Raw genomic sequence first — 27,085 nt, 5'->3', positions numbered from 1 at the left:
GTCATCACTCAACACATATTTCCTGATGAGTGAATGGATAAATAGGAGTAGCAGGAGAACTGAAGGCAAGCACTTTGAGAATTATGATACACTATAAAATGGTGGGGGATTTCATGGTAATTTTGTTTTCCTTCCAAATGAGAAAACAAATGAAAGGAAAACATTTTTTTTACACTGGCTCAGTGCATCTATCATGAGGTTTTGGAAGACAGAAAGGACACATATGGCAAAGATTCCTCTAAGGGAGTGTGTTTCTTGGCTGTGGCTCCAAGTGTCCCCAAGGCTAACATTCTGCAGACCTCTGAGCCAGACCGTGGAAGCCGTGCTGTGCTTCCTGTCATCAGACCTGAGATTTGTCTCAGGGAGAGCTGATGGCTGTGGTGACGTGGTTTCTTTTGTGCTGCTCATGGCTTCCTTTGCTTCATTGTCCCTCCTGAGGCTGGATTGTCCCTTCAGAGTAGCTCAGCCAGCTTTAAACTTCCTCATTGACCAGCTGCTGGGCTGCCCTTTGCCACTGGAAGCACTTTCCCCTTCTGGTCCTATTAGCTTGTGTTCCTGTCACAGTGCACCATGGAGGGGCTGAGCAACCAGGGCGAATTCCAGGACTGATGGCTTCTCCAAAACCAAGGACAGTACAGAACCAGCTTTCTGGACCCCCCTCAGCTGTGTGCCACATCAGAGCCATCCCTGGGACACCCTGGGAGAGCTCCAAAGTGTGACAAAGTATGCCCTGCCCTGTCCGGGTGGCCTGGAAGGGGTGGTGCCTTATGCCCCGGGGACAGTTTCAGCTTTGCCACTGGCTGGACATGTGACCTTGGTCAAGTCCTTTACTTTCTGGGCCATTAATGAACATAGATTCGATCAACTGGCATTTGAGAAACTACCATTTGAGCTTGAAGTGTGGGAAAGTGCCAGAGATTCTCTTCACCTATTTGGAAGTTTAGTGTGATTTTCTGTAAGGCTTGGCAAGAAATCAGAAGGTTTGGGGACCCCCGAGTTATCCACATTCTGCTTTTTTGGGATACGTAGCCACAAATAATCAAGGCTGAGTTATAATTCCAACATTCTGACTTAAATAAATATTAATACTATTGCAGTTTGTCATCAGCAGTAATTTCTATCCAATCTCACCCACGGGGTCACTGTGCCAGGGTGGCCCTGAAATGCATAGTCAAGTCAAGCCTTGCCAGAGGCCGAGCCTGGGGCCAGCCCCATCACCCAGCGTTAGCCCGTGGAGGTCACGGCTCTGACCCTTTCTGGCCAGCGACCCTGCGGCTGAGCGGATGTGCATTGCACAGGCTTCGGGCTGTGTGGCGGGAGCCAGACCCAGCCTCCCATACAGATGAGACCCTGCCCACCCAGGAGGCTGCAGCTGATCTGTTGGAGGACAGTGTGCTGCACACGGACTTTTCAGGAGCCCCGCTTGCTCTTAGCCCTGAAGGGTGGGGTGCTTGCCTTCCGTGAGTAGGAGGGTCGGACCCATGTATGTTCAAGAGGCTGGAGGAGGTGCCCGTTGGCAGTTTGCCAGCCCTCTGTGCAGGGTAGTCCCTCTGCATCCTGGGCAGGGTGGGTCCTGGGGCAGCCTTGGCCCAATGGAAGTAGGCCGGCCCATGTGCTGTGTGCTTCCCAGGAGAAGGGGCTGAGGACCGGTCTAGTCTCCTGTAAATGTTCGCATCCCCCGAAGACAGCAGGGTGCCTGGCACCCATCCCTAATCAGCACCAGCCACTCTACCAACTGGGAGCATGAAGGTCTCACTGCTTTTAATTCTCACATTAACTTAGCCGGAGCCCAGTCTTGCAGAGCGACTTCTGGCTCCTCTTCCTCTCCTGAGCCTCCTTCCCTTGATAACCTCAGGGAACCAGTCTAAGAGGTCCGTTCTCATTACAGATTTTCCCCACTGTCCGCAAGTTCACTTTACCCCACTTCACTTTTACGAAAGATGGATGTTAGTGCGGTACCCGTTTTCACTACACACAAGAAATCCCAAGAGGATTTTGGCTTTTACAAAATGGTAATTGCTTCTTTGCCTTATGCCGTTTTGGCTTACGAGAGCTTTCCGAGGAACGTTCTCCCTTCAGGAATGTTCTGCCTTCGAAGAGCTGGGGAAACCTAGCTGGGCTCCTCAGACCTGGTGTGTCAGGAGTCCCCCGGGGACCTTGTTCACATGCGGGTTCTGATTCGGCAGGATGGGGGTGGGGCTGAAGGGGGCTGCTGGTGCCTCCCGTCTAAGGACACAATTTGGGTAGCCAAGGTCATTGTTTCCAGTTCTTCTCCGATCGCGACACACCTGGAAATGTTTGTGGGGCACACTGGCAAGGCTGCTGTGGCCACCTCAGGCCCAGCCACCTCAGGGCGCAGGGGTCAATGTCGCAGCTCACTGCTCCCCCACCTGAGGCATGGAATGGCTGAGGGGCACCAGCTGAGAGGAGAGAAAAGAACCCGAGTCTGATCAGTACGTATGGGGGTCTGGGTGTGGTCTTCTCTGTCTTCTTGTTATTCCAGGTGCTGCCCCATGTGCGGCTACATGCGAGCCACCCTTGGGGTCCAGGAGCACTGCTGTCGTTCAGCGCTGTTTTCTCTGGGTGCAGAGAGAGGAGTAGAAGGCTCTCTCCCTATGTTACACTCACATGTGGTCTCCACGCTCCCTGTTGGCTTGGGATCCCAGGATGCAGATTTTTAGAAACGTGGCTCTTTTGGGGTGTGTGTGTGTGTGTGGACATGTGCTCAGGTATGCACAGATACATGTGCATGCACGTGCGTGTGCTCACACACACAGCCGTTTTCCCTAAGGTGCACCATCGTGGCAGAGAGCTGAAGGAGTTCTTGCATCAGTCACCTCCTATGCCCAGAGCTCCTCTTTCACACAACTGGGCTTCTGTTTCCCTGTAGTGTGTCCTCTCCGGGGACTCTGGGAACCTTTGTGTCATCTGCCAATAGGTAGAACCTTAAAAAAAAAAAAAGATGGAAGATGGGTTCTCAGACCCTTCCTTTCCAGGAGGCCACTGTCAGAGAAAGGCACACCTCTTCCAGTGCCAATAGATGGCCCATGGCACCCTTTCCTCTGGATACTATGTGTCAGTTTGCCTTGCTTTACATAACTAAAAGGGGCCTCTCAAATGGTTTTCCCAGAACAAAGCAAGTCTGTTTTGATGTCTCCTTGCTGTTAATAGGAGAATTTGCAGCTGGTAAATGACAGTTTTACTAAAATATTTACTAAAATATGCAGTGGTGTCTCTGTCTTGGCACCCACCCACTACCCACCACCCACCACCCACCGCGAGCTGGCTCAGGCAGTGTTTGCTGAGTGGAAGGACAGTCTGGTGTCCTCAAGCGTCAAGCTCAGTTTGGCTGAAGCTCCTCTCCTTTCTCTCCAGGTCCATATTCAAGCCTTTCATCTTTGTTGATGATGTGAAACTTGTCCCCAAAGCACAGTCTCCTTGTTTTGGGGACAACGACCCTGCCAAAAAGGAGCCTCGGTTCCTGGAGAAGCCAGACCGCCGGCATGAGCTGTACAAGGCCCACGAGTGGGCACGTGCTGTCATCGAAAGTGACCAGGTGAGCCTGGTGCCCTGCCCGCGGAGGGGGGTGTGGTCTGCAAGAGGGGAGACAGGGGAGCGGTTATGGAACTCATCCCTTTCCTCCTCGCCAGCTTGCCTTCTTTCAGAAATCCAGGTACCCAAGGCCCTTCCTAGAAGGCTGCTGTTAATTTTTCCAGCCAGTCTCTTAAATCCCAATGAAACAAAGCCTTTACTTCTGATGTTGTTCCAGAACTCAGTGGGCTTGGAATATCCCTCTTTCATTTACTATTTACCTAGGAATAACAGAAATATGTGGTTCTAGTAGGGATAACTGCTTTTCTGCTATCTAAATATCTTTCTATACTTTTGGGGGTACAGAGTTGTACAAGATGGCAAAACTTTATTTAAAGGTACAGTTATATGTTGTTAGAGAAAAAAAAGCAACTCTGAAAAACTTCTGGAAATGAATGGTGGTCATGGGTGTTCAACAGTGCAAATGTCCTTATGCCACTGACCTTGTATACTTAAACATGGCTAAAACAGAAAGTTTTAGTTTACATATATTTTACTATAATTTTAAAAAGTTTTTTTTTAAAGAATTTATTTATTTATTTGACAGATGGAGATCGCAAGTAGGCAGAGAGGCAGGCAGAGAGAGAGGGGGAAGCAGACTTCTTGCTGAGCAGAAAGCCCGATGCGGGGCTCGATCCCAGGACCCTGAGATCATGACCTGAGCTGAAGGCAGAGGCTTAACCCACTGAGCTACCCAGGCGCCCTGAATTTTAAAAAGTTTTACAAAAAGATTCCCAAATTCCGAGTTTTTAAAAAAAGTTATTCTTCATTGTGCAGCTTCCCTCACCCATCCCGGCCCAAGCTTTGGTAAATGAAGTCACAAGACATCAATTCAAACAAGACACACACTCTGTATTTACCCACGGCAGCCATTAATGACAGATCATGTATAAAATCCAAGCCTCTGTTTTGCTGAAGGGAAGGGGAAGGAACATGGTCGTTAAATGCCCACTGGCCTCCCACGCATGTATTTAACAACTTAGAACAGGTCCAGATTGTCCTGAAGAAAGGGACACCTTGTAGACAAATGGGTGCCTGCATTTGTGTGGAATGGGTGAGCTTATTTTCTCATTCCTAACTTGGTGGACTCTGTGAAAAGCATAGAAAGAAGGGCAACATCAACGGTCAATCCAAGGGAATCCAGGAAGAATCTCAGAGAAGGGCATCCTTGCTACTCTGTAATTAGCTTTTCCGTGCCCCAGAAACAACCATTTGGATGTGCCAAAGTCACGGTGTTTTCACATCTGCCTTCCCTGCTGAACGTGTCCCTGGAAGCATGAGTGTGACCACCACGCTGTGCTGGGTTTTGCTCAGGGCGGTCCACCTCGCTTCCCGACTGTGTATGTTTTCTAGGTGGAGGACAGCAAGCCCCGAATAAAAATGCCTCTTGGTGCATGGTTTTGTGGATATTTGGCAACTGGAAGGCAGAGGGAGAAAGGGCTGTGTGTTTGAGCTATTCTGCGCAAAATGTCAAAGAGTTGAGACCGATGAGGTTGGGTGGGCTTTGACATTGAGAAATGACCACTGGTTTGTGTCAAAGCCTTGTTAGGAAGTGGTGGATGGGTGGTGATGGCAGCTTCTCCATTCTGGGACAAATTGGGCCCATGAAAGCTTTTCACGGTCGTCCGCCGTGAGTGAGCGGAAGAAGAGATCTCCCCACCTCAGAATGAAAGTAAGTTGGGATGTGTGGAACATGTTTGTCCGCTGACCCCTTTATTCATTCTACAAACAGCTCTTGGGAATGTCTGCTGTGTCCCAGGCAGTGGAGCATAGTGATGAGCTCAGTTCTCACTCCCAGGAGATCGTGGGCTAATGGGGCATGCAGGCAAGTCGACAGACCTAACAAGACGGGAGAAGAACAGCTGTGGCTGAGTAAAGGCATTGACAGAGAACCCAGAGGAAAGGTTCAGAGAGGCCTGGAGATGGGTACACATTGACCAAGTGCTGAGGAAGAGCAGAGTGGAGTGCCGTGGGTTGGAAGAACACAGTTAATTCAGTCTGGCTGACAGGAAGGGAGGCATGGGGGCCATGGCCGGAGGGGAGGCAAGCAAGAGCTATGTATGTTACAAAAGGCCTTTCCTGAGTGTCTCCTGAGAGTCTGGATTTTGTCCTGAAGGCAGCGAGGAGTTAAGGATGCCAAGCAGAGAAGTACCATAACCACCCTGGCATTCTAGAATGGTCCCTGTAGCATTTGTGGGGAAACAGATTGAACGGGGTGGGCGGGCCCCTGGGAGGCTTTCTTGTCCATCGTAGTGACCCGCGCTGTTTCCGTCCCTCCTCAGGAGCAAGGTCGCCAGCTGAGAAAGACCATGCTGGAACTGGAGAAGCAAGGCCTGGAGGCCATGGAAGAAATCCTGACCAGCCCTGACCCCCTGGACCCCACCGAAGTGGGGGATCTTTTCTATGACTGCGTTGACACGGAGATTAAGTTCTTTAAGTGAAGTAAGCCTTCCCTTTCCCCTTCTTATTTAAACGTTCCCACCTTACTAAATTACCAGCAAAACAAACCACTCTCCTGTGTGAGTAAAATGAGAAAGTTCAGATGTGTTAAAGTCACACTCCTGTGTTCCGCCCTGAAGCTCAGCAGTGACCCCTTCTCCTACCACGTAGCTTCCCTTCTTTTGCAATGTAACGCGTCTCCATTTGCCTGTCGTCCGACTGTATGACTACTTGTGGACTTCCAGCCGCTCTCGTTGCATCTCAGTGACAGTGGACACATTAGCCTTCTCATGGAGGACGAGGGTTCATCGGGCCTCGGGAGGGGGCTGCACAGCGCTAAGTGTGCGAGGAAAAGCAAAATCTTTTGAAGTCTTATTCTTCCTTTCAGTACTGGTTTCTTCCAGGTTGACAGAAGGCACAGGGCTCTTCTGTGTGTGCTTGAGGGAGAAGCTTCCAGGCTTCCCATCACATGAGTGCATGCCTGTCATGCAGAGTGTCCCCACACGTGTCTGCTGAGGGACCAAACCACTGGGGAGGAACAAAGGGAGCCCTTCTGTGGTCCCAGCTCATCTTGATTCCCGTGATCGTACTAGAATCTCTACACCGTGCTTGTGTGCGGGGCACCCGCAGATGGCCCGTGTGTGTGGGACAGCTGGTTAGCGGAGTCAGGAGTGCCCGCGGGAGAGACTCGGAGGCAGCCGCATGGTGGCATACCCCGCATCACCACGTGGCTTTCCCCAGAGGCCTGCGGCTCTCCCTGCCCAGCGGCATGCCCACCCCTTGGATGTGGCTTTGGGTAGCAATGATTTCAGGCCCGAGGATGGCCATCTATTTCAGGATTAATTCAGTGGCCCCATGGCATAGTTCCACCCCACAAAGCTGTGGATTTCCCCAGCTGGCGAGGGAAATAAAAGGAGAAACTCTTGACTGTCTAGATTTCAGTCAAAGTAGCTGGAATCTGAGCGGCGACGACATTATCTCCGCAGAGACTTGAATTAAACTGATTTGTTTCCAACGTTGCGTTCACACGGAGGATGTGACTTACCACCAGAGCATAGAAGAAGAGCGTGTGAGGAGGACCAGATGGGCTCCGCATTGGGAAGACAGAGGGCAAGGAGGTGACAGATGGTTGCAGAAGCATTTCGCCGCGGGGTAGCGATCCAACCCCCAGCCTTCCTGCCCAGCTCGCTCTAGCCCACAAAGCCACATAGGATGCAGCTGGCTCTCTCTGGCCCTTCCCGCTGGTCCTTGCAGCTGCTCTTGGAAGGTAGCTGAAGTGGGCAGGTGCGGGGTGGGGGGACTTCGCTCTGGCCATCAATACTCTCGAGCGCTGTGAGATGCTTGGGGGGCAGAGATGATGGCTAGACGGGGAAGCAGGTGTAGCCACTAGTGGAAGGACAGCAGTTCCTTTACTCCGGCCTCCCCCATGCCAGTGGGGCCCATTCACACTTTGTCACTGGTAGGAATTGGCAAGTGGAAATATTGAGAGTGTTTGTACTCTTCAAAGTGACCTAGGGTTAGTGACTCTGTGCTGACCACGGTGCATGGCAGGCTGTGTGGGCTGGAAGGGATGTGGTCCCACACACAGATGTGGGCACAGAGGGTCATGGGTCTTATCAGAACACATCTTAGGCTACCAACTTCCCTTGAAGAGTGTGGGTGTCAGAGCGCCACGAGCTTTTGGTCCAGCAGTTTTGTGAATTCTGGTTGTAAAATCATAAACGATGAGTGGTAGGAGGTGGGTAGGATGTTTGGGCTGAGAGAGTTAACACAGCCGTTCATGGTGGCTTGTGGTAGCTGAATCTCATCCAGGGCTTTCCCTGTCGATGAATGCAGGGTCTCCTCTCAGAGGGAGCGGCCACCCTCAGTGCATCTGTTTACGGATGCTAAGGCAGGGAAGGGTGAGGCTTGGCGGGGGAGGAAGGGTGACAGAGGTACCTTGCCTCTCCTAAGTCCCCCTGCTTAGTGGCTATTTAAGAAAAGCCACTGTAAAATTTCACCACATGGTTTCACCTCCACCTGTTATAGAAACACTTTATCAGATCAGAGATACCCACCGTGATTCAGGGTTTTACCAAAAGAAGTCTAATTAAGACTGCATTACACAGAGGCCTACTTCCCTTATTATGGGCTAAGCAAAGGTCATGGATAACCCATACAGCCTATGCTGTTCCCTAGCCTCTGTGAAGTGGGAAATACAATGGCTACTTCTGTTAGGGGACATTTGTCCAGCATCTCAAAGAAGGGCCAACTCAAAATGAAAATTGTCTTAGCTAAAACTGTACGTCACAATTGTGCTGCTCCTGTCTTACCACCAGGGGGCGTGGCAGCCCGCCATGGCACAGCCTGGCAGAAGTTAAACGGGGCTGGGATGCTTCCCTCTGGCACTGAGGGGATCTGTGTACCGTCAAACCCCCAATAATAGCAGTGGACGAATCTCTGTGCCTTGGGGGTTGTGGGGAAAGACAAGAAGAGAGTAAGGAGTCTGCTGATGCGCCTGGACTCACTTTTCGTGACTTTTATCTACTTATGTCAACTGCTTAAAATATGTTGTTGGATTTTGGGCGGGCTGTTGGTGAGATGTTTCTTTTTAAATGCTCCTAACAGACTCTGCTTTTGAAAAATGCTTATCTCTACGTGGATGATTTCTTGACCAAGGATTGCTTTTCTAAAGGCAGTGTGGGGAAATGAATATTCAAGATGAACTATGAAAGCAATGTTTAAAGGTCAGTGTGTAAATAGCTTCCTGAAATACCATTTGTGTATCCATTAAGACTTGGATGGGGAAGCTGTGCATGCTTTGTGCAGAAAGAAGACATGGCCACGATGGAATTTTTCCCCTATTCCCATGCCCCATAACCAAACATAAGCTATTTCGTCTTGTCTAGTAGATGGGATTTACCATAGATGAAGACACCCCTTATCCCCTCAGGGGGAAAGAGGCTACAGTAAAAGTAAATTAGCAAAGCAGAATAGTACTTTTAATTCTTGGGAGGCTGGTTTGGAATTCTAGGTAGAATAAGGATGTACTTGAAATTACGGTGATTCCTTAGTGCCCAGTAACATAAGACACAGTGTTACCATTAAGAAGATTTTTTCTTACAAGCTAACAGAGCAGGTATATGCATATTAGATATTAGCAGTGAAGTTCCTTCACTATTGGGTGAATCATTAGGTATTAAAAAAAATTACCAACCAGGCAAACCACTTTGCTCCCTAACTTACATCATCCCGCATTGGTACAGGTGTTACACCACCCTGGCTGGCCCAGCAGGGAAACCAGGTGGGACCAATGTGCCTGCTAGGAAACCACGAACTGCATTCTCAGCTAAAGAACAGTCATGTCATTTGTAAGGGAGGGCTTCAGCTGAGCTCTCAGCTTTAGGAAGGAAGCACATGGAAGAAGGAGGGAGGAGAGACCCCCCCACCCCAGATGACTATTATTGTATGGAGGGGGAGGAGTGGCGGGTCACATGCACGTGCTATCCCAGCACCACCCTTTGCGTCCCCGTGGCTGTGACATTTCATCCTGCACAGTCCCAAGTCCCAGCTCTCCTCCTATGGCTTGTGTCAAGTGTGCTTTATCAGACTGACTTCAAACATTCCGAAATGTCACATGCAGATTTCTCATGGGAATGAATATGTACATGTTTGCAATCATGTTGTGAGAAGTTAAATGTGTGAGCTGGAAAATGCTATTGGCAGGGAATAATAAAAAAAGAAAAATCTTTGTGTTTCCTGCAGTGGGAACTGACCATGTAGTCTTAACAGCCTTTTGTACAAACACCTATGAACCAGATAACTTCCCTATCCAGTGCTTGCCCTTGGAATTGTCTCTGAATACATCAAGCATACAATAAAAAAAACAAAACAAAACACTCAAATGAATGTCCTTGTGTTTCATGAATAAATGTGGACATCAGTCACAAGATAGAAAATGTATGAAGGGGAATATATTTTTCTGACTGGCATCTTCAGAAAACCCAATCAGCTCAGCGTTTCCAACATGGTGTACTGTTCTGTGGATAAGTCACTCTTAAAAATAAATACCAGAGCACAGGGAGAGACCACTTCACACCCATCGGGATGGTTACTATCAAAAAAGCAGAAAATAACCAGTGTCGGCGAGGCTGTGGAGACACTGGAACCCTCGTACAGTGTTGGTGGGAGTGGAAAATGGTGCGGCTGATAGGGAAAACGGTATGGCCGTGCCTCACAAAAGTTGAAAAGATAGAATTAGCATATAACCCAGAAATTCTGCTTCTGAGTAGATGCCCAAAAGAACCGAAAGCAAGGCCCCAGAGATGTCTGTAGACCCCTGTTCATAGCAACATTATTCTCAATAGCCAAAAGGTGGAAGCAACCCAAGTGTCCATTGATGTTATTCTGAGGGAAATAAGCCAGGATCCAGAAGGCAAATATTGTCTGATCCCACTTACATGAAGTCCCAAGAGTAGTTAAGCTCATAGAACCCCGGAAAGTTGAATGGTGGTTGCCAGGGGCTGGGAGAATGGGGAATGACGAGTTGTTGTCAAGGCAGTAGAGTTTCAGTTTTGCAAGCTGATGAAAGAATTCTGGGGGTTGGCTGCACAATCATGTGAGGTACATAACGACACTGAACATGGTCATGATGGTGAATTTATGTCACGCATCTTATACCACAGCTAAATAGAAACCACACTAGAAACGGAAGTCCCGATTGCCAGAACATCGGTGCCATCTATGCCAAGCATCTTTATGTGAAAGCCATGGCACTGCCACTAACTAACTTCACTGAGGAGAAAAGCGAGCTGTTCCCACTCCCGTGACCTAGAAGTGCCACACCACTTCCGTGATTCGGTCTCCACGGTGACAGGCAAAAGGCAACTGAGTATCTTGTTCATGAAGATAGGACTTTGTCCTTGGTACAAGTGACTCATGTCAAGGTCAGAGAAGACGACCGCCCCATTTACATGACCAGGAACGGCTAGCTCTTTAAACCTTATTTCCAACTCTTTTTTCAGAAACAACATTCTCCCACAAAGCTCCACAGTGACCACACGTTTGTTTGCTAGGGCTGCTGTCGTCAAATACCACAGAGTGCTTGGCTCAAACCCCAGGAATGGATCGTCTCACAGTTCTGGAGGCGAGAAGTCCAAAAACAAGGTGTTGGCGAGGTTGGGTCCCTCTGAGGGTTGTGGGAGAGAACCTGTCGTGCACCTCTCCACTAGCTCCTGGTGGTTTGCCGGCCTGCAGCTTCACCCGCATCTCTGTCTTCCTCTTCACATAGTGTCACTGTGTCTGTGTCCAAATCTCCCTTCTTACAAGGACACCAGGCAGACTGGATTAGGGCCCACCCCACTGCGTATGGCCTCACCTTAACCAATCACATCTGCAACAACTTTATTCCCAAAGAAAGTTACACTCTGAGATGTGGGGTTAGGACTTCCACATACGAGTTTTTGGAAGACATAATTCAACCTGTAACAGAGCAGCTTTGCGAAGGATGTGCAAATCCCTGGGGCCTGGTGTGAGAATTTGGAACTCACTCCTGCAGGTCATAGGTACAGCCCTGCTCACGGAGCTGCTTCCCTCACCCTGGTAGCTGCCACCTTTGCCCCACATCACTCCATCAGCGGTTCCTAAAAGTATGGCTCCTTCACCTCCGTAGTCCATGGCTTTGACCTTCATCACCCCCTTCATGGATTATCTTGGGCCACTGCTTTTCTTCTCCACTCAGAATGGCCCTTTTGGTAGGGAAAGAGCTTCTCTCTACCTCTGCTAATAAGAGCGGCAGATAAGTCAGGTCCTTCACTCATCAGGAGGCAGTGTGTGGCAGCAAACTTTGAAATTAGTTTCTAGATGAGACTTATTTCTGGAACGTCTATGAATTTTAATTACTGTTCTCTCCTTGCTATCCAGCAGCAGAGCCAGTGGGGGGCGCTCTGAGCTCTGTAACAGCTGAAGTGGAATACCTGGGTACAGCCAGGGCGAGCTGTCTGGGACTCAGCTGAGATGAGCAAACTTGTACCCTAGAGTGTGGGGTGCGCTCATCCCTGCATCTGTTGGGACCCAAGAGTGAGGGGCTTCTTTAGGTCTTATGTCACTGCATCTTTACCACTCATGCTTAGGTCCATATTTGTGTCCCTGTTTTACACATGAGGAAACTGAGGCACACAGTGGTTATGTAATTTACATCCCCAAACTTGTAAGAGGCCAAATAGATCTTTGTCTGACTCTAAGCCAGCTTACCTAGCAGGTGAACCTCATCTCCCCTGCACCACATACCAAAGAGGCCACCTGAAAATACTAGAGTGGAGATCGAGGATACTGCCTCATACAGATGTTTTGAGGGGTTTGCTAAGTTGGGGCAGGTGCTCAGTGCACTTTAGATCAAAAGCGGCTCCATTTTAACACAAATTAGAGGCATTCCATAAGCAATACTCTGCCCATTTTCTATGAATAAAATAATATAGTCTTACCTATTTTTTTTTAAGAAAATGCATTTCAGACATATTTTCCCTTGGATTTCCCTCAATACCCATCAGTTCAGTTTAGCTGCAAAAACTAGGAATATATTATTATTATTTAAGATTTATTTATTTGAGAGAGTAAGAAAGAGCAGGAGCAGGGGGAGGAGAGAGAGAAGGGGAAGCAGACTCCTCGCTGAGCAGGGAGCCCAATGTGGGGCTCGATCCCAGGACCCTGGGATCATGACCTGAGTGGAAGGCAGATGCCTAACCATCTGAGCCACTCAGGGGCCCCCAAACTAGGAAAACATTATACAGGTTAGTTAGAAATGTCAGCTCAGAAAAGAAAGGTCTCGTTTCAAACACAGTGTGTCACAGCCGGCATTGGGTTCTGTGTGAGTACCCTTCGTGTCCCATCCTTTTTTTTTTTTTTAAAGATTTTATTTTATTTGACAGAGAGAGAGAGAGTGGGAGGGGCAGAGGGAGAAGCAGACTCCCCACTGAGCAGGGAGACTGATGTGGGGCTCCATCCCAGGACCCTGGGATCATGACCCGAGCCGAAAGCAGACGCGTAACTGACTGAGTCGCCCAGGCGCCCCGGCGCCCCGTGTCCCATCCTTCTTAGAAGCCCTTCTAACCCTGAAAAATGGTTGGCTTAGGTCAGTACTCGTGACCCTCGATGGGTTTTAACAAGGACACGGGCAGGAGCATTTCCACTTATTCAAGTTTATTAGATACAAAGAAATGAGTCTGCAGAGGGCACATCAATAAATATAAAATACATACGAAACACGGGGGAGCCACAGACGACGGGGTCAGTGAGAACACTGGAGAGCGGCAAGAGCTCTGGAACTCGTTGGCTCTGCGTGAGTTTATGGTCAAGGGGCTTGAGGTCTGTCCCGCCAGCGGCAGGCACCGCACGTGCTCCGAGGGCGTGAATTGTGACAGGTCTCGGGGAGGGGGGAGGGATGGGAGGCCGGATTCCTGAGATTTCTCCCTAGCTGCAATGTCTGGTTTCTGTCCCTCCCTTCCCTCTGTCCTTGATAGGTTTTGTTTTTAACTTCCATCCCAGGGGTGCGGAACGTGCATGCATAAACACCTCATCGGGGCAGCCAGTGTCCTCTGAAGGCGGACTTGCCTTGGTCTTGGGCCTTCTTCATCATGATAATTAAAACCCTTGTCATTATTTTCCTACAGCTGGGAGGGAGATGGAGCGGATCCCGTTACAATAAAGAAATCCCGACCTTTTGGAAACCTTCCAGAACCAATAAAACCAATCAGCTATGCCCGGAGCTGCTGACCTGCAAAAGCTGCTTTTCCAATTGGGTTAGCAGTGACAATGTGGCCTGACCGATTCCCCAGAGAAGGGCACTTGACCTTGCTCAGCCGCGCCTCTCTGCAATGAGAAAGCACAACAATGTAGGACGCCAGCTTAGTCTTTAGACAACAGCTAAGTGTACGCAGTCACGTTTGCCCAAACCCTCCTAACCGGCTACCTGCTCTGGATGGCTTGGTCTGGGCACGGTGTCCTTCAGGTCTGAGCACGTGAGTGGGTTGTTCCAAAGGACACTTGTTTTTCCACTGCTCTTTCCGCTCCCACCCCCCTTTTCCTTTAATCTGCACCTATTTTGAGCACAGACCTGGGGTCAGTCTGTTTCCTTCTATTTTCTCTCCTTCCCCTCTTACGGCTTCCCCTCCAAGGACGGGGAGCATTCGGGGTCAGGTGCGAGCAAACACACTTTCGTTTCCTTGCCAGCTCCAGAAAAAGGGTGTGAGAACAGCAGCCAGAGCCCTTCCCGACCAGTTCCATATTCAGGGGTGGCCGGCCTTGGGCACCTCTCCCCGACAGAGAAGTGTGCCCCCCACAGGGCAGGGGGAGCTCTCAGACCCATCAGGCCCTCTTTAGTTCGGAAGGGAGCTGTGTTTGCCTGGTGGGGGCTGCCAGGCTTCCTAAGCACAGGAGTGAGGCACCAGGTCGGTGAGGCAGATACTTGGCCAATAGGCTTCTGTCTACACTTACTCATGTCCTAGTTTCCGTGAAAATCCCCCTCTTGGGGAGAAAAAAAACAAACCATCTCTGAGATAAAATACGTAATTGACTATAATAATGAGTTACATAGGTTTCTAACTTGCAGAAAAAAAATACCTAAATCTCATGAATCTCGCCTTACCCAGGAGGCCAGGAAGGACTTGGGAACTTAGGAGGGACAGGAGGAAAGCCAGGGGCACGTGGGCACCGGGGGCACTGTAAACAGGAAGGGCATTGGCTACTTGTAGGAGCTTTCCATTACAAAAGGGCCCTGTGCTTGGCATCGGAGGGGCCAAGCCCACTCTTGCCTATCTTTTGGGTCATATTTACATGAGGCAGAAAAAAAAAATCCCTGTACTGCAAAACGGAAGCGAGACGTCGTATCTCGTTCACCGGAGGCTGTGTGGCCTTATCTGGGTGTGGGGACACACTGCTCTCTCTGAGCTGCAGTGTTTATAAGGCATTATTGGGTTTGATTTTGCAGTGTGTGTGTGAGGAGAATATAGAATCATGCCGGTAAGAAGCCGGTGTGGGGACTATGACTTTGGGACTACTCGCAAACGAGGGTATCTTCTAAAAATGGTTCAGAATCTAGGAAGGGCCAGCCCACACGCATTATTTACAGTCATGGAATGGACACCATGGGGCGGGGACAGGGTGCTATCGGTATGATGGATGAATGCCAAGATGCATCCTTGGAAAATGGAGAAACATAATATGGGTGTGGTTTTTTAAATTATGCAAATAAGGGTCAGCTGTCATACTGATTTAAAGCCTGTGCAAACCACGTATTTACAATAAATAAATGCTCCACTCAGAGCTTGCATGTTAAATGAATTGCAACTTAAGTATGGCGAGGCCAGACACGTTCTCCTGGGGAAGCCCATCTGGCGATGTGGACCCCCAGGCGGCTCACAGGACATTGGCTTCATCTGTCTTCTCACCGGAGTGTCTTTAGTGATAACTGTGGAAAGACAGGAACATTACTAGGGGGGTCTGGAAGACTCTCCACACACACACACACACACACCCCTGGGGCTGGGCACCACAGCCTTCCTGCATTCATACAAGGCTGCCAGGGTCTGAGGGTCCCATCAGATGCAAGGGTCTGATTTTGACCCAGGGGTTTGTGGGTGGAAAAGGGATGAAATGGGACAAAGAGCTGATGGCGTCTCAAGACCTACCGCCATCTTGGAAACAGACATAAGACCAAACACCAGCATGTGACAGAAACTCAAGAAAAACTAAGAACTTGCTGGAGATCCCAAGACAAGGCAAAGGTAAAGACAAAGGACCCCAGGCCTTCAGATTTCCAGCCCAGGACTCCCACCCATGCACAGATCACTTGGGGCTCTCCACCATAAAGGAAGAGTGCCCCCTGGGGGGCAGTTTATGATGTCTAGAACCCTGTGAGCTCTCTGGGTGACTGCTTTTTGTCTCACTGACGTGAAAATGAATTAAGAAGGTGTCCAGCTAAATGTAAAGAAGATCTTGACTGTGGAATGCCCAAAAGAGACTTTCCAGTCCATCCTTGACTAGACTTTTATGGGCTCTGGCGACTTAGGCGTGTGCCTGCCCTGCGGCAGGAGACCAGATCTGGCACAATGTTTGACCATTCTTGCCACCTCTGAAGGGGAGGGTGACTCCTGTCTTGGCAATAGGAACATGCCAGGAAAAGCAGAGCGGTGTCTGCACTGTGAAAGGAGCACTGGACAAGGAGTCAGACGGCAGGGCATGGGACCTTGGGCAAGTACCTTCACCACTTGGAGCTCAGTTCTCCTGTCTGAAGAAAAGGTCATTAAAGGCATCTCTCCAGCTTACATCACAGAGTTATTACTAAAAGGATCAAAGGAGATCACATATGCTAGTTATCTGAAGAAATGTAAAGGACTGTATAATGGAGGAACCATTATTTTGCTTATTACTGTATTTTCCTGACCACAAGAGTAATGTATTCACTGTAGAAAATTCAAAAACTGCAGAAATGTGCTAGGAAGACAGTAAAATCAACTACTGGGCGCCTAGGTGGCTCAGTGGTTTAAGCCTCTGCCTTCGGCTCATGTCATGATCTCGGGGTCCTGGGATCGAGTCCCACATCGGGCTCTCTGCTCAGCGGGGAACCTGCTTCCCCCCCCCCCCCCGCCTGCCTCTTTGCCTACTTGTGATCTCTCTCAAATAAATAAATAAATAAAATCTTATTAAAAAAATCACCTACTATCTCCCAGAGCAGATGCCTGTTAATTCTGTGAATAGTCTCCGTTTTCTTTTGCCCTGTGCTTATCTATTTCTCCCTTAACTGCAATCAGACAGCCAGTTTTGAGCCTTTGATCATCTGAGTGGTTATCACAATTCTTAGCTCAGCTGTGGTTAGAAAAAGTGGTGCTTGTCCTCCTGCAAGGAACTCATCCCCATGTCCAGGGCCTTGTCCCCTTCTCACATCCCTTGCTGTGCTGTTCCAGGGGGCTGCAGGAGGACCCAGCTGAATGGCAGGCCACCCCCTCTGCCACACAGAACTCTGAAACAGGAGGAGGCCAGGGTACAACTAAGGGCCTTTATTTATGTATTTTTTAAAAAGATTTTATTTATTTATTTGACAGAGATCACAAGTAGGCAAAGAGGCAGGCAGAGAGAGGAGGAAGCAGGCTCCCTGCCGAGCAGAGAGCCCAATGCGGGGCTCGATCCCAGGACCCCAGGATCATGACCTGAGCCGAAGGCAGAGGCTTTAACCCACTGAGCCACCCAGGTGCCCCAACTAAGGGCCTCTAAAGATGAGATCCTGTCGTGAGCAGATGTCATCTCGGCCCAGGCTTAGGAGACAGTCCGTCCAAGCTGCCTTGTGTGAGAAGGAGGGCATTTTTTCAAAGAATGTCTTATCCCACAAGAACCCATCTGGTTCCCCTTTCAGCTTCCTCTAGCCACCAGGACTTGAATCATGACTACATGTGGCCAAAGGAAATGATCGTGTTGATGGGAGAAAAACCCCCATGCGGGCCGTGAGATATCCTGTATTCCACAGACAAGACAGAACCCTGAATCACGCTTGGTGCACATCGCAGAGTAGTATCTAATCCGGCCTCCCCAGCCACTGTGACCAGGGAAGAGGGAGCGGGGAGGGAGTGGGGTGACCACTAAAGAAGGGCTCCAAAGGGCTTCTGGGTGGCCAGCCTTGCTTCTGGAGGTGGGGGGATTCTGGGGAAGCCCCCCTTTCCCTCTTCAGAGTTTGAAACTGTACACATTTCATTCTAGCTGGAAACAAAGGTACACCAAACGGCTTTCCCCGAGGACAAAAGAATCTGTGCAAAGCACGTAAAGCTTTAGGGAGAAAGCACACTCTTGGCATTTCTGGGCTCCCTGAGGAGAACTCCTGCTTTTACCCTAGGAGACCCTAGGGAGGTGTTACCTGAGAATTTCTGCCTTTGATGTCATCCGAGCTCTGCCCTGTGGCCTCCGGGTGCAGCCAGGGACCAGGCGTGCGGCCTGAAAGAAACAGGAAAGATCAGGTTGTTATAAAGGCCTGTTGCCTACATGCATGTGACAGCTTCTTAGCTCAGAACAAGCCACCATCTCCAGAATTGCTAATTTGTCCAGTACCCACTGTGTGCCAAGCGCCGTGCTAGGGTTGGTTAAAAAAGGGAATAAAAGGTAATTATATGCTGAATAAATCATGCTCTCTTCTAGGAGCTTGAATTCTTTCTTGAGCTCATTCTCTAAAATGTATTTTGCTTAACTATCACACAAGTTACATAAATATATTCTCATAATTAAGGGGTCAAAGAAAATAGAGGAAGACAATAAGGAATAAAACACCCGAGCAACCTCAAATGCCTGTCTTTGCCTAATCCCTGTTTCTATCCCAGAGTCCCCACTACTCGAAGCTTGCTATTTATCCCTCCAGATTTTTTTTTCTTTTTGGCATTTACTTATATGTCTGTATATGCGTCTATGTGGTTTGGTTGGTCTAGCCCAGTTTTAACTCCACATTCCCAGCCATTCCAGAACTTTCCCTGTGAGTTCCATGCTCCGAATGGAGTCCCTCGTGGCTCTTTCTTTGCGGCACACAGTACAAGGCTTTCCGTTCTGCCTCTGTCCCGGATGGGGAATTAAATAACCACATCCCAAAGCCCTCCAGACAATCCAGGCTGCTGTGTTCCTTACAGAGCAGTGTGAAAGGCAGAACTATTCATCTCAGATCATTTACAATGGTGAAAAGGTGATGATGCCCCGTGTTCCACAAAACTATTTAGGAACTCCAGGGTTCACTAACTATATGATGGAGTATGAAGTGGCCGTTCGAATGTTTGCGAAATAAAATAATTTGGGGTGATATCTGAAATCGAGGAGAAAAAAGCAGACTAGAAATTATATACACAGGATGACCTCAAATACTTAAAAAGATGAAAATAGTATATTGAATGGATTCCTCCTGGATTTACTGTTGTTGCTTTTTAAAAATCTCTTAAACATATTTTGTACAGTGAACATGTAAGTCTTCTTAAGAATCTGTTAAGGTGGGGCGCCTGAGTGGCTCAGTGGGTTGGCCCTCTGCCTTTGGCTCGGGTCATGATCTCAGGGTCCTGGGATCGAGTCCCGCATCGGGCTCTCTGCTTGGCGGGGAGCCTGCTTCCTCCTCTCTCTCTCTGCCTGCTTCTCTGCCTACTTGTGATCTTTCTCTGTCAAATAAATAAATAAAATCTTAAAAAAAAAATCTGTTAAGGTAAGATCTAGTTTTAAAAGTAAGCTAGCACATAGAAGGGTCTCTGCAACTTACCAAACATTAATCCAATGGACACTGAAATTTTCATTAAATACTTTTTAAATCAATAAGTGCATTTGTTCTAGGATAAAGATATTTTTGGGAAAATGACATAAGGAGTAGATTTTTTAGTCAGTTTATTAACTACGTTAAAAGTACTACACTGGGGAGCCTGGGTGGCTCAATTGGTTAACTGTCTGCCTTCAGCTCAGGTCATGATCCCGGGGGCCTGGGATCGAGTCCCTGCTCAGTGGGGAGCCTGCTTCTCCGTCCGTCCCTCACCCCACTCGTGCTCTCTCTCTCTGCCAAATTAATAAATAAAATCTAAAAAAAAAAAAAAAAGTAAAAAGACACTGATATACAGCCCTTGACTTAATTCCATGTGGCAGTATGGCCTTGAAATTACTTCTTTGATGTAAGAAATTCCAGCCTACTACAGAAAAGCCTTCCTCTAGGCCAGGGTTTCTTAACTTGGCTCTCCTTACCTTGTGGGCTGGATAACTCTTGGTTAGGGGGCTGGCTCTGTGCTGTAGCCTGTGGGACAGCATCCCTGGATGCCAGGAGGACCTCCCCCAGCCCCCAGAGCATTTGTAACAACAAAACATGTCTCCAGCCAGTGCCATGTGTCCCGGAGGGGGCAAAACCCTCCCTTTGGAGAACCACTGGGCAATAAGACAGGTTTCTCTGTAGGAAACTGGTGCCCACTAGTTTTCATAAATATGACTGGAAACAACAGCAGAGCTAAAGGAGAACCAATTTCTTCATAAAACAGGAAGGAAAATTTCTGCATCTTGCTAGAAAAGAAACTTCACTGCTGCTAGAAGTGGGTGGCCAGGGGTTAGGGTTACTTGGGGTGCTTTTTTTAAAATATATTTTTTAAAAGATTTTATTTATTTATTTGACAGACAGAGATCACAAGTAGGCAGAGAGGCAGGCAGAGAGAGAGGAAGGGAAGCAGGCTCCCTGCTGAGCAGAGAGCCCAATGTGGGGCTCGATTCCAGGACCCTGGGATCATGACCTGAGCCGAAGACAGAGGCTTTAACCCATTGAGCCACCCAGGCGCCCCAAGATTTTATTTATTTATTTGAGAGAGAGGGCGCACAAGCAGGGGCAGTGGGAGAGGGAGAGGGAGAAGCAGACTCCCCTGCTGAGTAGGGAGCCTGACGCGGGACTTGATCCCAGGACACTGAGATCATGACCTGAGCCGAACGAAGGCAGACACTTAACTGACTGAGCCACCCAGGTGTCCCGTTTTAATATAAATACTGCCTTAGGGGATTTTTTTTCTGCTCTGAGATGACACTAGGATCTCGAGGATTCAAAAAGGAGAGCTCTTCTGCTTCTCCTTTATAAGGGCTGTGTTTTCACAGAAGAGTGTTTCAAGTTCACTAAAACACACGCTTTCAAAATCTGGGAACACCCACTTCTACTACGAAGTACCATTTACCTCCCCACCGGACCCCATGTGCAAGGGCCCTCAGAGTAGCCCGGGTGACCCCAGCTGCGGCCTCCCGGCACACGGATGCCCCTCGGCCCCAGTGCTGAGCACAGCAGCCGGGTATGAAAGCCTTCTCTGAACTGTGGGGCTTAGAGAAGAAAGTCTGTGCCAGGACTGAAGGCGCAGAGGCTTGAGGGCCAAGCTGGCTTCCAGGTTTATTTTTTCTCATTTGTAAACCAAGCCAGTCTGTGCCTTTATCCAGGCACAGAGATACTCCATAGCGGAGAAAAAGAAATCCATTCTGCAGCCGACCAACAGGAGGACAGACACTGCAGGACCTGGAGAAGGGCCAGAGAGGATTCCCAGCTGTGGCTCAAGCCGGGTCTCAGAGCCAGCCTTGCAGCAAGACCCCGGTGGCCTAGGGAGGTGGGTTAGAACAGACTGGACTCCTGGGGGAAGCAGATCTGACCGGCAGCTCTGGGCCAGCACGGTCTCTCCAAGCTAAGGGCTACGTGGCACGGGGTGGAGAGGTAGCAAGGTGGGGTGCACAGAGCACTGGACACGGAGCAGAGAACCTTAGCCCGAGCCCCAGGTTTTTTTGAATCTAAACTGAATCTGAATTCAATTAACCAATATATAGTACATCATTAGTGTCCGACGTAGTGTTCAATAATTCTTCCGTTGCATGTAACTGTGAGTGCCCAGTGCTCCTCACCTCCCATGCCCTCCTTAATGCCCATCACCCTGTTACCCCACCACCCCCAACGTCCCCTTCTGCAGCCCTTGGTTTGTGTCCCAGAGTCCAGAGTCTCTCATGGTTTGTCTCCCTCTCTGATTTCTTCCCGTACAGTTTTCCCTCCCTTCCCTTATGATCTACACTATTCCTTGTATTTCACATATGAGGGAAACCATATGATAATTGTCTTCTCTGATTGACTTATTTCACTTAGTATAATACCCTCCCGAACTCCAGCTTTGCCACCAGCTGTGACCAGGGGCGGCCATCCCATTTCTGCCCCGGTTGCTTCTGTATATGAAAGAATTGGGCTGGATGACCTCAAAGAGCCCTTCCATTCTAACCCTGGGGGCCTCTCACAGTCTCTAACCAAAGGAAATGACAGGTTTCACTGCAAATGATAATTCTAGCATCTGCCAGACCTAGATGTTAGAAGGTGCATATCTGGGGGCGCCTGGGTGGCTCAGTGGGTTAAAGCCTCTGCCTTCAGCTCAGGTCATGATCCCAGGGTCCTCGGATCGAGCCCCACGTTGGGCTCTCTGCTCAGCGGGGACCCTGCTTCCTCCTCTCTCTCTGCCTGCTTCCCTGCCTACTTGTGATCCTTGTCTATCAAATAAATTAAAAAAAAAAAAAAAGAAGAAGAAGGTGCATATCTGGCCTTTCCTCTCCTCCCCGACTGTCATGTCTTAGTTGAGGCTAGTATGAGCCTTGCTCACCACTCCTTCCAGACCACATCCCGCTTGTACAGAACTCAGCGGGGTCACCCCGTGTACCACGGGGCCACGTTTCTCCTCCACAAGTACTCAGACCAGGCGCTGGCCGGAGTCTCCCTCCCAATAATTTGAAAATTTTAGAATTTTAAAATTAGTTTTAATGATTATTAAAAGTAATATGTATTTGTTACAGAAAACTTGGACAAAATCGTGAAGCCTATGGAAAATTAAAATCACCCAGCCTTCTACCATTGAGCTCACGTCAATGGATGTGCTTCTAGCCTCTTTTCTATTTGGTCAACGTCTTTCCCTTTCCCTCTGCATATAGATTTGCGAAGTCATTTCCTTGTTTAAATTAAATTTCAGTTCTATTTTATGTACTTTTAGTGTGCTGGGTGTTTTGCTTTTACTTCTCAAAGTTGTGTTTGCATTTTCTCATGTCACTGAATATTCAACAACACTCCTTGGGATGCATGGGATTCTATCCTGTGGCTCTCCTTAATGTATTTAACCCCATTGTTGGAGATCTGTGCTGTTTTCCAGTTTTTTATTCTGTAAATGGTTTTGCAATGTATGTATGTATGGAGAGTCTCATCAATTTTCTTTTTAGAGAGAGAGCACATGCATGTGCATGAGCTGGGGGAGGGGGGTGGGCAGAGGAAGAGGGAGAGAAGCAATCCCAAGCAGGTCTAGTGCAAATCTCAGATCAAAGATCCTGACTTGAACCAAAATCAAGAGCCAGATGCTCAACCGACTGAGCCACCCAGGCACCCCGACTTTCTTGTCTATTAATTCAACAAGTATTTATCAAGTGTCTGTGTGCCTGGCCCCATTCTGGGAGCTGGCGATAGACCCCAGTGCGTAAAAATTGATTTCATCCCGTCCCTTCTGGGTCTTACTGGGGGAAAGAGACAGGACACAGATGAATATATAATATGTCAGAAAGTGATAAATGCTTTGAAGGAAGTGAGAAAGCAGAGTGTAGAGAACAGAAGTGATGCGGCAGGAAGGGCTGCTACTCAATAAAGACTGGTCAGAGAAGAACTTGCTGATAAAATGCCATCAGACCAAATACCCATAGGACACAGCGAGTGAGTCTCATGGACATCTGGGGAAAGTGTCCCACAGAAGGAACAGCAAGTGCAAAGAGCCCAGAGCCCAGAGGAGGGAGTGTGTTTGGAATGTTCTACAAGGTGTAGGTGGTCTGTGCTGTTGGGGCAAAATGAGGTTTTGTAGGGAGTGGGGCTGGGTGTGTGGGCACTTCAGACAGGTCTTAGGAGCCATGGGGGAGGATTTCTAATTGACACAGAGCGCGACGGGAACTCCGTGGAGGATTTGGAGCAGAGAGTGGTCTGACTGGACTTGGGCTTTAGACGAATCATGGGGCCGCTAGTATGACAGGCCGCTAGCCTGTCAGCAGGTTTCCCGCAGCCTCCGGATAAGAAATGATGGTGGTTGCAGCCAGGTTGAGAGTGGCAGAGGAGCTGAGAGAGAGCAGACTGGGGATACATTTCACAGGAGGAGCCCCAAGATTTTTCTGGTAACTCGGATGTGGGAGCAGAAGAGAAAGAAAGAAGCCAAAGATGACTCCAAAGTGTTTGATGTAACAAAAAGTGGAGGAGTGGTGAGCACAAAGTGGAAGGAGGAGGGAGAGGGCTGTCCAAAAATCCAAGCAAAGAAGTGCTTCATGGGAGGGAGTAATGAATTCTAGCTAACACTTCTGACCGCTAGCTTTGGCAACATGGCATCCCCTGGTGGCCTTGCTAAGGGCTCTTTCCATGGCGAGGTGGGTGGAAGATGTCTCAGAGGACAGGAAGAGAGGAAGTAGACACGGCACTGGCTGTGAGAGGAGCAGATACGTGGCCCAGGGGCCACAGCAGGTCAAGGAAGATGTTTTATAGACATGACACTCCTTTGGCCATTTCAGAGGAATAAAGGAATATTCTAGAAGGACAGGAATAGCGGTAAGAGAGTGGGGTGTTGGAAGACAGCTTATGAAGGAGAACAGCTAAGGTAAGCACAGGGCAGAGATCCTTCCTGTCCTGCTGCCCTCTGCAGAGGCAGAGATAAATGCTCAGCCACCGGCAGTGTCTACAGAGTCTCTCAGGCTTGAGGAGATCAGCTCCTCCTTTGATTTCATGACATGAACCACCCGATACTGTGAAAGTGACGGCAGCACTTGCTGGAGAAGTTTCTTCGCTATGGAAACAATGGTGGCTAGTTTTGCCCTAAGTGTAAAGTAACTATTTTAAAATAGGAATTGGACTACAACAAGCTACCACTGCACACCTATTAGGATGGTTAGTATCAAAAAACCAGAGAACAACAACGTTAGTGATGATGTGGAGAAACCCTTGTGTGCCGCTGATGGGAATGTCAAGTGGTGGGAGTGTAAAATGGAAAACAGTATGGTGGTTCTTCAAATAATTAGAAATCGAATTATCATATGAGCCAGGAATTCCATTTCTAGTTATATTATACCCAACAGAACTAAAAGCCAGGACGAGTATCAAAGAGATCCTCATACCCCCATGTTCCTAGCAGCATTAGTCACAACAGCCAAAGGTGGAAGCAAGCCAACTGTTCACCGACGGATGAACGGATAAACGCAGTGTCATGCATACCGACAATAGAATACTATTCAGCCTCAGAAAGGAATGACAGATGCTACAAAGTGGGTAACCTTGAGGACATCAGGCTAAATGAAAGAAGGCCAGTCTCAGAAAGTCAAATAGTATATGATTCCACTTATATGAGGTACTGAGAGAAGTCAAACTCTTAGAGCCAGGAAGTAGAGTGGTGGGTGCTATTTTCATGGGTTTAATGGGTACGGAGATTCCGTTCTGCAGGATGAAAGGAGTTCTGGAGATCGGTCTCACAACAGTGTGAATGTACTTAGCACTATTGAACTGTACACTTCACACAGCGTTGAGATGGTAAATTTCATGTTATGCATTTTTAAACAATTAAAAATTCTGTTTTTTATTATTTTTTAAGATTTATTTATTATTTATTTGACAGAAAGAGATCACAAGTAGGCAGAGAAGCAGGCAGAGAGAGGGGGAAGCAGACTCCCAGCAGAGCAGAGAGCCCAATGTGGGGCTTGATCTCAGGACCCTGAGACCATGACCTGAGCCGAAGGCAGACGCTTAACCCACTGAGCCACCCAGGCACCCCAAAAATTCTATGTTTAAAGGAGTTGGGATGCAAACAGGTTTCTAGCCAGCCACTTTTCCACTGAACTGTGATCAGGATGGCTTTGCTGGGAACACCAGACTGAGATGTTATGTTTGGTTGTCTGTCTCTCCTCCTTTTCTCCACCAAAATGTGAATTTCTTGAGGCTGTGTCAGGGGACCATTTATCTCAATCTCTCCAGTGAGGTCTCAGTTAATTATCTGTCAATATGATAACTTCACTCTTTCTATCATCACTAAGTTAATAAATATTTGTGACCTATGCAATTTTTCCTCAAGAGTGCTACTGATAGGGTGTTCCCTCCTACTTTATTGCAGTACAATGCACATAACATAAAATTTACCACCAGTGACCTTGAATACATTCACAGTGTTGTGCGACCATCACCTCTGCCTAGTTTCACAACATATCCATCACCCCAAAAAGAAGCCCATACCCACTAGGAGCCACTTCTCATTCCTCATACCCCCAGCCCCCGGCAACTGCTAACTCTACTTTCTGTCTCTAAGGATTTGCCGGTTTTGGCTCCGTCATGGAAATGGGATCATATGACATGTGACCTTTTGTGTCTGCATTCAGTCACACATTGCGAGTTTCCAAGGTTCATCCATGTCGTAGCATAGATCCATACCTCATCCCCTTTCATCGTCAAAGAATATTCCATCACATGGCTATCCGTTTTGTTTATCCATTCATCAGTGGATGGACACTGGATGTTTCTACCTTCTGGCTATTGCCAAGAGTGCTGCTGTGAATATCTGTGCATGAACTCTTGTTCGAACCCCGTTTTCAATCCTTCTGGGTGTACACCCAGGAGCGGAATTGCTGGATCCTACGGTAATTCTACAATTGACTTATTGAGGAACATAACACATTTTTAAAACAATTAAAAAATTAGGTAAAATCATCCTATCAAAGAAAGAAAACCACTAATATGAGCAGGGTGGAGACAGTGAAGAGGACAAGTGGAAAAGCCACGCACGAGGGTGTTTGTGTGCTGTGTGTGGGTGTCAGGAGCAGAGAGAGAAAGTGAGCAAGTGCTTGGAGACAAAGCCGGAACTGCTACGAGACAGCGTGAGAACATACTCATCCCACAGAACCAACACTGTCTCCCAGATCATGAACTCCAGTCTTGGGGAACCAGGTCAGTGGGGAGCACGAGGAAAACTGTGCGAAGGAATGGAATCAGACAGGCATGAACTGTATCAGACTCACACTAATAGAATTACCAAGGTTCTACCCTACGGTTCACAGGGAGGGCAGGAACATGCCAGTGTAATTGTGCTCAGAAGCCAAAGGAGGATTTCGAGCCTGCCAATGCTGCATTATTCTAAAGCTGTATTTTATTTTTGAAATCGCAAATACCCTTCCTGGTCTGTAGGATGTCAGTTCACTTAGCAGGTTTTCTTTTTCTTTACTTTTCTTTAAACTGCATTTTCCTGAGCATCCAGTTATTTTTGTGTGTATATAGCCCCTGATGGGGCCATTTCTCTGTGCTGAGAGGAAGACAGCACAGATGGCCAGCTGCGCCCTCCTGGCGAGCTGTATGAGGCACAGCCTCGTTTCCATTCCCAGGGAAGGGACCAGGTACCATGGGCTCAAAAAGCAGCGAACTTTAGAACTTACCGCATCTGAAGGTTGAAGGACTGCCTAGCATGGTACTGAGAAAGAAGTGAGATTTTGGAGAATCAGATTTTCTGGAATGGTTTAGTGCCAAGATTAGCAAAATAGGGCAAGCAGA

At 48.4% G+C, this 27,085-nt stretch overlaps 2 protein-coding genes across 2 annotated transcripts in view; one reads left to right on the top strand and one right to left on the bottom strand.

The window, feature by feature from the left end:
* SCRN1 (secernin 1) overlaps positions 1-9,885 on the top strand; it is a 61,326-nt gene extending 51,441 nt beyond the window's left edge. The window contains exons 7-8 of the mRNA XM_080818312.1: positions 3,376-3,556; positions 5,874-9,885. Coding sequence (XP_080674438.1) covers positions 3,376-3,556; positions 5,874-6,032 — 340 coding nt within the window. The 3' untranslated portion in view covers positions 6,033-9,885. The remainder of the gene's footprint in view (positions 1-3,375; positions 3,557-5,873) is intronic.
* A 3,300-nt stretch (positions 9,886-13,185) lies between these two features.
* The window catches only part of WIPF3 (WAS/WASL interacting protein family member 3), a gene marked incomplete at its 5' end in the record, with an annotated part of 65,761 nt that continues 51,861 nt past the window's right edge, over positions 13,186-27,085 (bottom strand). The window contains 2 exons of the mRNA XM_080818311.1: positions 13,186-15,472; positions 17,909-17,985. Coding sequence (XP_080674437.1) covers positions 15,449-15,472; positions 17,909-17,985 — 101 coding nt within the window. The 3' untranslated portion in view covers positions 13,186-15,448. The remainder of the gene's footprint in view (positions 15,473-17,908; positions 17,986-27,085) is intronic.

Source organism: Martes martes (genome assembly GCF_963455335.1).
Source record: "Martes martes genome assembly, chromosome: 11".
Classification (NCBI taxonomy): Eukaryota; Metazoa; Chordata; class Mammalia; order Carnivora; family Mustelidae; genus Martes; species Martes martes.
Note: the sequence above shows the minus strand (reverse complement) of the source record. Positions and strands in the feature narration are given on the sequence as shown.